At 40.7% G+C, this 11,467-nt stretch overlaps 1 protein-coding gene across 1 annotated transcript; it reads right to left on the bottom strand.

Annotated features, from left to right (window-relative positions):
- Window positions 1-2,606: 2,606 nt before the first annotated feature.
- On the bottom strand, window positions 2,607-6,941 carry LOC103717065 (endoglucanase 11-like). Its single transcript, XM_008805305.4, has 5 exons — window positions 6,480-6,941; window positions 6,166-6,378; window positions 5,839-6,039; window positions 5,473-5,727; window positions 2,607-3,452 (listed from the first exon to the last, which is right to left on the bottom strand). Exons 1-5 carry the CDS (start codon window positions 6,771-6,773, stop codon window positions 2,802-2,804), a joined length of 1,614 nt encoding a protein of 537 aa, XP_008803527.1. The 5' UTR covers window positions 6,774-6,941; the 3' UTR covers window positions 2,607-2,801.
- Window positions 6,942-11,467: the final 4,526 nt, after the last annotated feature.

Below are 11,467 nucleotides of genomic sequence, written 5' to 3'. Positions count from 1 at the left end.
TATATTACCGAGTGTGCAATAATCAATTTGGAAAAAAAAATTAGAAGAATCACGCATTTTGCATCAGCTAGTCATGGAATACTCTTTTCTGTGGGTCTCACAGGTATATATTGTCACATCCCGGCCCAAGATCATGAGTCAGAAATTACTGCAATCACCGCATACTTAAAGAAAACTCTTCTCCCAAGCATGTAAGACATGTCAATATAATATCATAAACAAGCTGAGAAATAAATTTAGAGGTAATGTTCAAACTTTATTCTAAATTATTAATTCAAAAAATTAAGTATCTCACAAAACCAAATGATATTCTAAAATCTTGAATTCTAACAAAACTCTAATCTAAATAAAGTTGTCAAAATCTTATCCCTAATCGCTCTCTCATGATTGAGTCAAGCTGCTCTTCAGATTTGTAAAAATAGTAAGAAATTATAAAATGAGCTAGACGACTCAGTGAGCCGTGAATACTTTAACTAGATGAATCAAATAATAAAATAATAATAATATGCTGAAATTAAGCATGCAAAATACATCAATTCGAAACCAAATATATACACTATCCAATCATTTTACATTTCAATTTTTTTCCATAAATTATTTTTTTCAAACCATTAAGTTTAATCTCGACAACCATAAAATATGACCATATTTATACCCTATAGTTGGGTCAGAATATGAGCTCATTAATAATTAAAATGCCAACATATAATCTCCACTAGTAGGGTATCGATATGCCTACATATATTTTTTACTAGTAGGATATCAATATGCCAACATATAACCTCTACTGGCAGGATACCGATTTGCCAACATATAATCTCTTTCATAAATCGGTTTCATGCTCCAAATCGAAAAATATGCAAAACCATCCGATATCGAATTTAACTAGACATAATCCATAATAAAATCAATACATTTGATCATGTGTCAATGGATATTCCATAATAGTATATATTCCACAAATAAATACTATGCTTTAGGTTTATAAATCTCAAATAATATGACTCAAACTCAATAATGTCAATATTATATAATTTGCTAATCAATCTAGAAAGGAAGTACATTACTTACATTACCACCGCATTCTAACTAACAGATTCGATTAATTTCGAAAATTCCTCTTAGAGCCTAATATTCAAAAATATATTTTTATTAAAATTTTATTATGATTATTAAAAAATAAAACTCTAAATTCCAACACCCTCACAAGGGTGACCAAGTGGGAGTGCCCGACATCTCGGTCAATCCGATAAAGAAATTTCAACGAATCATGCTTGGACTCAAAAGAGATCGGAGATGACCAAATCTAACAGTATCTGACAAGAGCCAAGATGAGGATTGGCATACCGCTCGATGATCATGGATTAGGCCCTTCACTAGGGTCGATCCAAAATCACTATGAAGAGTCCTTACCGGATCCAACTACCCTGAGAGAGGGTAGAGAGAGAAAGTTCAAGTAGAGAGAGAAATTTGTAGAGAGAAACTAAGAGAGAGAAAGTAGAGAATAGAGAGGAAAGAGAGTAGAAGATAAGCGAGGGAAATTGAACTCTCTTTTTCTCTCTCTCTATTTTATTTTTTTTCTCTCTTGTTTTTTTTTTCTTTTTTTCTTCTTCTTTGGCGAAATGGGGGAACTTCTTCCCATATAAGAATCGGAAACAAAGTGTCAATGGCTGTGGTGGTGTCTGCTGGTTGGAGGCCCAATGATCGGGCCATCATGAACGGCAGCTAGCAGAAACAGATGGCCAGTGGTGGAAAGATCAACCGAAGAACGACCAAAATAGGGCTTCGGTCCAATTATAAGAACGACGGCTTTTGGATGACCAAGACTCCAACTATCATTACCAACCATTGTAGAAGGTTTGAGGAAGAAGTCGACAACAAGCGCTGACGGCTAAGATGGCCAAACAAAAGGAAGAAGAAGAAGCGGAATCCGAAAATAGACAAAACAGGGCATCACCCTTCTTTGTCAAAATTCAGTGATCACATGCCAGAATCGAGGCTCCAAGGACCCTGGAAGATGGAGAAGAAGGTATGATTTCAGATCTTTACCTAGCTTCTGATGACGATTTCCCACAGCTATAATGCTAGTAGCGGCTGACGGTCAGAAAAGAAGATCCAAGAAATTCGGCAATAACTCCAATCAGAGGGTTGAGGTTCTTCGGTGAGATCAAAAAGAAGGTCAGAGGGGCTCTAAATAAAGCCAGAGAACACTGGAATCTGCCTCTTGGTCAGATTCCATCCGATGAGGTTGAGATCGGAAGTCTTCTTCCTTCGATACAAATGCCAAGCATGTACGAGCCTTTTTCTTTCTTTCTTTCTTTCTTTCTTTCTTTCTCTTTTGGGCCAAACCTTTTTTTAACTGGGCCAGTCAAGTGGATCAGGCCTAGTTCGGCCGCATATTACATATATAATGCTGGTAGCATAACTTGCAACTTTGAGGGAGAGGGAGGGAGGGAGAATCGAATGATTATCCCTCAGCATGGCCTGGTTCTGTTTCTCAGCTTGTTGGCGATTGTGAGCAACGATTTAGGGAGGACAAAAAACACAATAAATCAGTAAAATATATAGAAAGAATAAACTAAAAAACTTTTTTTTTGGTAAAAAATTACAAAAAGAATTTCTGAAGCTTGCTTCTCTCTTTCTTTCTTTCATTTTCTTTCTTTTCCTATATGATATACTCAACTTTCATCATCTTGACCTCTATATATGGTAACAATAACACTCTATAACGGGAAAAAAAAAAGAAGGAAAAAATTTATGCTCCTTTCAGCTTTCTTACATGTAAATGTGCTGCCTACTCCTTAACAGGAGGAAATTTGTGGCTGCCCTTGCAGCCGATCAAACTTGGCAAACACTCCCACCAGCGTTGCTGTATTGTATGTACATGCCTCCGTCTGCATGTAATTCCCTCTCACATCCCTGAACACATCCTTGGCGTCGGGGCCGCCGACGACGGCCCCGACGAGAACGTTCGGATTCTCCTTCTGCCGGCCAAACCAGGCGTCGTACCCCTGCGTGCAACCGATGAAGGCCTTGTCCTCCTTGTAGGAGACGCTGGACGCTGCCCGGTGGTGCACCCTGGTCGGAAACTTGGGTCCGAAGCCCACCAGGTAGCTGATGCCCATGGGGTTGGCGCCCAGGATGTAGTCCAGCTGCGACTTGGCGAAGGAGAGGAGCTCTTGAGGTCCCAAAGTGCCTTGGGGGCAATGGAGCTCCTCCTCGGATCTGGCCAAGTAGTCGGAGAAGGCTGTGAGGAGGAAGGTGGCGCCGGCGACGTACTGCATGTTGTTCCACTGCCGGACGTAGAGAAGGCCGCCCGGCGTGCGCCGGACGTTGCTGCCATTTTTGTTCTTGTTCAGGCAGGAGCACAAGTAGTGCTCGGCCTTCGATCTGTATTGCTCCAGCGTGCTTCTGTGCTTCTCTTGGAGACTGACGCCTTCTTCCATCAGCAGCTGAGAAGAGCAAACAACGTTGTTACTTTTGACTTCTTGGGACGAAAAAGAAATTGCCTAATTTCAGCTGAGAAGAGTAATTGACATTATTACTATTAACTTATTGGAATAGTAAAAAGAAAAAAAAAAAAAACCTAACTTCATTATAAAAAAAAATCCATAAGAGACAGGACAAAATAAATAAAAAAAATAAAAACTTCAAAGAGAAAAAGAATGGATATTGGGATGGATTGCTTTACCTTTAGTGAAAAGATGGTGTCTCAGTATCCCGAATTACAATGCATTACTGCAATCTATCTTATTTCAGGTCTAGTTGGGTTGGTTAGATTTTAGGTTAGATTCAACCAATATGGTTCAATTATGGGTTGGGTTCAGGTCCTTTACCGGGCCCATCCGGACAGGGACAATGCAAGTCGGTGCACAAACTTTCTATATGTCATCATGGTCATTTCAGCCAGCTAAAGGACGAGGATTAGCTGTGATCCTCTAGGGGGGAGGATGAAAGAAATTTAGATTCTAATAGATAAGATCTGGGTTAGGTGTGCTTAAGTTTCTGGTGCTAGCTGGATTATAAAATTTCAAGGCCTTCTATGGAAATCTACAACTTTTGCAGTCAACATCTACATTTAACCTCCACTTGCTCTACTGTATTCAAACCAACTTGTTCTCCGGATAGCAATGGTGCAGGTCGATGGAATTCCGACCAATTCAAACCAAACTCAAAACCTAAGAGAGTGAAAAAAACAAATGTGAAGAAGAAGAAGGAGAAGATGAAATCTAAATTCGATCCCCAGACATCTCCCGAGGCCACCGAGCATGTGTAAGGTCGAATATCCAGGTGGGATTTAGGTTGACCCGTCCCACTTGCATCCCTCCGAACATGCACCGAAGCAGTCTAGTTGGTGACTTCCTCCATTGACTTAAACAACCAGGGCCCCACCTGACACCATTTCATGCATCGATTCATGTGTCGGCTGGCCGGGATCCCCACGTAGTTCCTCGCTTTTAATTTATGCTTTCGCACTCTTCTCACCACGACGTTAATATGAATGATTACGTCGCCTAATCATCAGCTTTCGCACTCTTTTCACCACAAAGCGACGCTCTTGTGCCAACCATGACCATGGATTTGAATAACGGTGTCGAAAGAGTATTAGGACACGTTTGCCATGCGATATAATTTAATGACAGCCAGGTAATAATACCTTAGCCATTATTCCTTTCTATTTAGACCAACGTGGTCTTACTTAAATGGCTGAGATGGCGGTTTTTTTAATTCCTTTTTATTTAATAAACAAAAGTATAAATATCTAATCTCATATACGAAGAAATATATTTCTATAAAGAACAGTTCTATTAAAGAAAAAATGGTGATGTAACTAGCTAGCTGCTGGTCCATTATCCTCCATTATTTTCCTTCGTACAGCCAAGTTTATATTCCAAGATAAAAAACCATTGACTATGAAAATAGCAACTGCAATTATGTTATAACAATAGTGGGGCATGTTTGTTACGTTATAAAATTTATGACAGCCAGGATATGGCACGACGGCTATATGTGTATATATATATATAGAGAGAGAGAGAGAGAGAGGGGGGTTAAGCCCAATGCAATGGCTATGATGGCTATTCTTTGTTTATTCATGTTATTATCTATTGAAAAAAATTTTTATATTTCCATTAACATGTTTGTAAAAATATAATATGCAACAGAATAAAATAATATGTCATTTCATAAACAGTAGTTTTTTGAACACGACTTTAATATTGCTGTTAGCGCGTTACTATCCACTATATTGCTTTATAAACTAGAGCCAAATTATATATATTTTGAAATTAAAAATTTATTGACTATATGCACGTAATAATTGCTATTTCTGCTGTCATGCACTGTCAGCCACGGAGGGTGGGAATACGTTAGTAAAACGAAGCCAAAAACTTTGGCATTCTCTCATTTGCTGTACGACGGTGAAAAAAATAAATAAATAAAAGAACATGACAAAGGCTAAGTTGAAAATACCTTGGAAGCCAAGACCTGGAGGCCGGCGTATTTGATATCCCAGCTGAACTCGGATATGGCCCAAGCGGAACCCCCTAACCGGGACGCGTTATTCACCACGTATTCCAGATATTCCTCTCGCCCCGTCGCCCGGTGAAGCCACAGCGCCGCCCACAGCAGCTCGTCGCCGTATCCGCTCACCGACGGGTAGTAATTCTTCGCCACCCCGACGCTCCTGTCGTACCTCCCCTTATGCTTGTCCGCGAACTCGAATAACTGCGACCAATTCCCGGAATAACACAAACCCGAGGACATGCATATCCAATTAGAATTAGAACCAGCAGACGAATATGCTTTCCTTTTATTGGATCCAAGAATCGAACCAACCTGTTGGGCATGATGCAGCAAGAGGTTGGAGTAACGCGGATTGGATGTCCTGAACACGATGGACGCCGCCGCCATTGCGGCGGCCGTCTCCCCTGCGACTTCCGACCCGGGATTCTCGGCGTCGATCTTGTATGCTTGTCTTGACGTGGTCATGTCCTCCGGTCTCTGCCAGCAGTAGTGGTCGGTATCGCCATCACCCACCTACTCCAATTATTTGTCGCCGATGAGGAGGATTAGGAACAGGCATGTGTCAAGGAACAGTAGCACTGAACATGCAAAACGATGCAAATCCTAGAGGGATGCGCTCTAATTAATATTGGAAAATACCTGGATCCAGAGGACATTGGGGTGGGTGTGGGCTTTGATGAAGTAATCCGTCCCCCATTTGATGGCTTCCAGAGCATGCTCGATCTCCCCGGCCGCCGCGATCTCTTCGCTAAACTCCATGACACTCCATGAAAGCATTGTGACCGTGAAAGCCATCGGCAGGCCGAACTTTACGTTGTCGCCGGCATCGTAGTACCCTCCTACCAAATCAACCTGCAGCATTTGCTCCTCTGCTGTTAGAGAAAATAGAAGAAGAAGAAGAAGAAGAAGAAAATTGTATGGAAAGGACATGGCAAGATGGGAAGGGGACTGACTCCTTGTTCGAGCCCATCGGTGAGGCCGGAGTGGCCCCGCCAGGCGACGCGCTGGTTGTAGGGGAGGTGGCCGGAGCGCTGGGCCTCGAAGTAGAGCAGGCTCTTGGCGAGAGCATCCTGGTAATCGAATGCGGCTCGGGCGGCCACCGGGAGATGGAGGAGGAGGGGGAGAAGAACCCATGGAATCAATGGTATCATGAGAATGGAGGAGGAGGAGGAGGATACCCTGGAAATGATTACAGGACTGGGGGCATTCTTTGCTTTACTCTTCTGGATGCTGCTTGCAGCTTGCATGCATGGAAAGGATGCGCCACCGCCCTCTGTCTCTAATGGATCTTGAGGGTAATTATTGCTCTGAGCCTGAAAGAACTCAGTGCATGACGTTGGTGCGAGCGTCTGAATTTGTAAACGAAGGATGGTGTGAACCGAATGCGATATCGAGAAAAGTAAACTGCTGGTTTAAGAAAGGCCCGCACATACTTTTATTGATGTATATGACTCTATATATATATATAGAGAGAGAGTATACAAGTTGGTGCATATCGTAAAATTAAGTTAAACTATAATAGCAGAGCTTCTGTATATAAGGAATGTAATTAATTTCTAAAATAATGCTACGTTATAACAACTTTATGGCGGCATATTTTTTATATAAGTTTAAAAAAATATATTTTTTATATAAGGTAAACAATAAATGATGATTTCCACGTATCTTTTGGGACAAATAGTTATTTCAACATGATATCAGAGCAGAGGTTAACTCTGTCTTCACACTCTTTAATTCCATTATTAAAAAAAATTTCTATCTCTACACTCTTTAATCCCATTATTAAAGAATTTTACATGTTGGGCTTATCCATTAAAGAAAAATCCGGTCCACATAAGAGGGGAAGTGTAAAAAAATATAAAATATATAAACAAATCTACTTCATCCTAATAATAAATTTTGGCGGGTTTACTGGCCGAGGTTGGAGGGGCTCCCTTTGAATGGTTTTCATGTGGGGCTTTTGTATGTCTTTGTGTGGGTCGGGGGAAAATTGGAGTAGCTAGGAAGAAAAGAATCGGGTTGGGGCCGCTTAAATTAGACTAATTTTGGCGTATGCGGACAATGAAGATGGTGTGTTGTCACTTTCCAACTTCGCCTTCCATGACCGGCTGCATTTTTTGAACTTTGATTTAAGAAGGGGAATGATTTTGCGATTCCAATACGTAACTCTGAGACATCGGACGCTTGCCTTTTTTTCCTTTCTTCTTCTTTTGATATTAATGATCCTGGCTTGCATTCCCACGTGGCATCACTGCTCAGGAGGTAGGTTAATAGAAGGATAATCCAAATCCAACTTGGTTGGGCTTTTGACTCATAATTTGAGATATAAGGCCAACACCAAATTGAACCGGATTGGGTTCATAAAACTAGACCAAGAAGGTCAGATCTAGTTCAATGTTTCCTGTAGACTTTTTATTGGCCTCCAAATAAAAGTAGCAATCCACTTGAACCAAACTCAACCAGACAAATATTAGCTCAAAAATCAGAATACGGCTTCCTAAGTAATCTTGAACCCGAATCAGACCATATATTAAAAGGTGTTGACTGACTAAGTTGGTAAAGCCATTTATGTTGACATATACAAAATTTCGTTGCAATTTTTGTCCCGGCTTTTGTCATGCCGTTTGATTCGGCTACCTCCGAAGGTATCCTGAGCTCTAAATCCATGTCCTTAGTCTTTACCAACCCCAGCCCCATACCCTGAGTCTGAGTCGGGCGGTGAAATTAGCCAGTTTGGGAAGCGTCGAAGTCGTATAGGCAGCCAGCCGGTTGACCGTTCCAAACAACTCGTGTTGGGAGAAGACCACAATGCCAGAGTCTCTTCTGCGAGCTGGAAGTAGTAGTTGAGTTGTTTTAGTATACTCTAACTATAGATTATGTGCAACAATATGCCATTATATATGTATATATATATATATATATATGTATAATAAGAAATAAAGAGAAGATTAAAGCCTTTGATCCGAATTAAATATATCCACAGCTGAGTTGAGGCTCTATCATTTTACATTCGCACTGAATTGTATTATTATCTATGCCTCCATCGGTCTTCAAGAGAGCAGCTTGATGTGGGAGTCTCACCTGTCAAAGGTTACGTGGCCTTGAGAAGGATTTCTTTGACCTATTCTTCTAATAGACTGAAACCTCTAATGCAAGGTGGGTTCGGAAGTCCACAGCAGAACCGGTAGTTCGAAATTTGTTTGGTACGTATTAGAATAGACGTCTGGGGTTGTTAAACAAACCTTGTTTGGTCTCGGAAAGTAAAACTCCTTGTGGAACCCAGTAAAATGATTTAGGCCAAGCTGGACGTATATGGAAGTCAAACAATATTATTATATAGGTTTAGCACAGGGAAATTGCAAAACGGTATACGTTAGTCCTCCCATTCGTTGATGCCTGCATACGATAAGTCATGTTTAATTCTGCCTACGTAGAGCACTAGAAACGTATAGCTTATGCCTGGATTTTTTTTTCCAGCAATTTAGGTTTAGCACAAGGAATTATTGCGAAATGATGCAGGTTAGTCGCGTTCGTCGTATGTATACTTGCATATGATAGTCATGTTCCTACCTACGTGGAGGTTCTAGAAACGTGTAACTAATGCGTGGAAATTTTGTCGAACTTGTGCCTTAATTTTCGTACTTGAAGAAAAGATTGTATTCGCTACGTGAATGAAGGACTAGAGCGAGCAATGATTTCCACCGGACATGACAGTGTATCTAATAGGAAAAATGTGAAAGTGATGTTAGACTTTGGTGCCTCTTGTTCTCCCACGCGATTCTCTCTCCTCAGCTGTCGCCCGTGTGGGATATCACATAGATGTGAAAGCTCAGCATCCAATTTGACCTCTGAAAAAAATCATTTTTCTTATTGCAAGGATCAATCATTTTTTGGCTATACCAAGGTGAGGAGAAACTTCGTTAAGCAATATTTCTTAATTAATTTATTGAGAAATGAACAGTGTAAAAGACTCGTATTTTTTAAAGCTTGGTTGGTGCTCGACTCGCAACATTTGCAATCAAATTAATAATTGTGCTTGCGAAGTTACGAGGATGCAGCGTCAATTGACGTCATCACCAGACTCGAATCATCGAGGAAAATGTTAGACTTAGTCTTCCACAAGTCTTCATCGCAGGGTTCACCTTTAATTTGTATCACCCAGTAAAATAGATGACATCTAGCTTTGTATGGGAAAAGATATGTCAAAAGAATCAATTTACGAGAAATGCTCCTTTCAAAATTATCATAACGTGTAGTAGTTGAGTGCACCACCCATTCTCCAATATTCCAGGCTGGGATGCTTCTTCTTCTTTTTTTTTTCTTTTTTTTTTTTTTTTGTAGTCAAGTCACAAGAGTCAACCCATCTTATGCAGTGTCCCATAAATCTGTGATTTGGGAGATGGTTTCACATAATTGGAGACAGTAATCTGATCATCAGGATCGCCAAATGTGAGAGGGGTAATCCCGATGGGACTGCGTGCTAGTTTTATCCTCATTCTAAAAATCGGAGTTTGGAATTGATGGAATCAATGTGGGGAGAGAGTAAAGGGGCAATCCTAACGCGATGGGAAGAGGAATGTTCCTTTGTTTCGACTTTGGCAGCTTTGCACACGTGATATCTTATTTTTCTGACCTCTAATTGATTTGGAAAGGAAAAGAGCCGCTAGACAAAGGCTTGTCCAGTAGATTTGGAGGCACTTATTAAGCATCCAAAGATTGGATTCTGCCTTTAAACTAAAATATTTTTCCATATGAGAGTCTTTTAGAGCCCACACCATGCAGCAAAAGGAGATAGATCCTTGGCGTGCTCGAGACTCGGCGGCAGTGGAACTTTTCCATACGAACATTTGCTTCTAATGCTCATCAAGAGTATTAGACACTAAAACTCAGAAACCACTTTGGCTGGCTCCCTGATGTGTCTAGAAGCATTTAAACAATAGGTTTCAACATGTTTGCTGCTAAATAAAGTCTTCATTTCTAACGGCATATCACCACAACAAGAGGGTTTTGAATATCAATGCCCAAGACATCAAAATCAGCTTATCAAGTAAAATTCAGATTGCTGGTCATTTGAAATACTTGTTAGCTAAAATATATCGCAATACTATGAGAAGAGCTAGCTAGCTAGCTATCAGTTTATATGTCCACGCGGTGAGCTGTCTACTAGTAGTACATGCCAAAAACCACTATCTCAACCAAAACAAAAACCGCGTCATTCAAGTGGAAGGAGCATCTAATGGATGGTCAAATTTCCATCAAATGATGAAATTATTAAGGATAAATATATTTTATTTTTATCAATCTGAAATGGATGATTCTGATTATATAACACTCTGTAACTTTATTACGCATTAGTGCACTTTCAATTTCATTTTTTCCACTTTATTGCTTTGCTTGAAGCAGCACAGATTAAAAAAGAGTGGAGCATCGGATTTGCCGTCAACTTATAGTCATCAGCCCAAGCACAACCAGGCCTCAGGCCTGAAAAGGTAGAACTTGAGGGCAGGCCAATGGAAATCGAGAGGGCTTCAGCCCGGTCCGATACTTAGGAACACCTCGGGTTTAGCCTAACCGAACCCAAGAGGCGAGAAGGAAGGAGCTGGGGAAGGCTTCCGCTGCAGAGAGAGAGGAATGGGGGAGTTCAAATTATTGACTTCCAATAGCGGTGGTTGCGAGTCAGAGGGAGGGCGAGAGAGGGAGAGAGAAGAGAGGAATGGAGAGGGTCCAGAGGGAGGAGACGTCATCGGTTTAAAATATGTCTATATAATATTTCTGATTAGATTTTTTTTATAAAAAAATTAACATGCTAGTTTTTTAAAGAAGAGATTTTTAATGTTGCTCCACTTTTGAGCGGCTTTCAAGTTTTAGGCCTCACCAGATTCTTGATCGATTTTCTAGCATCGTAATTTCCAGGAGAAAGAAAAGGAAAAAAAAACTCTAC

This window comes from Phoenix dactylifera, chromosome 1 (assembly GCF_009389715.1).
Source record: "Phoenix dactylifera cultivar Barhee BC4 chromosome 1, palm_55x_up_171113_PBpolish2nd_filt_p, whole genome shotgun sequence".
NCBI lineage: Eukaryota > Viridiplantae > Streptophyta > Magnoliopsida > Arecales > Arecaceae > Phoenix > Phoenix dactylifera.
Note: the sequence above shows the minus strand (reverse complement) of the source record. Positions and strands in the feature narration are given on the sequence as shown.

Excerpts from the sequence above, each read along its gene's own strand:
- LOC103717065 (XM_008805305.4), bottom strand. The coding sequence starts at position 6,773 with ATGCAAGCTGCAAGCAGCATCCAGAAGAGTAAAGCAAAGAATGCCCCC. Across the intron at positions 6,379-6,479 it reads CCGATGGGCTCGAACAAGGA|GTTGATTTGGTAGGAGGGTA; the intron begins GTCAGTCCCCTT and ends CAAATGCTGCAG. Across the intron at positions 5,728-5,838 it reads TGCTGCATCATGCCCAACAG|TTATTCGAGTTCGCGGACAA; the intron begins GTTGGTTCGATT and ends AATTGGTCGCAG.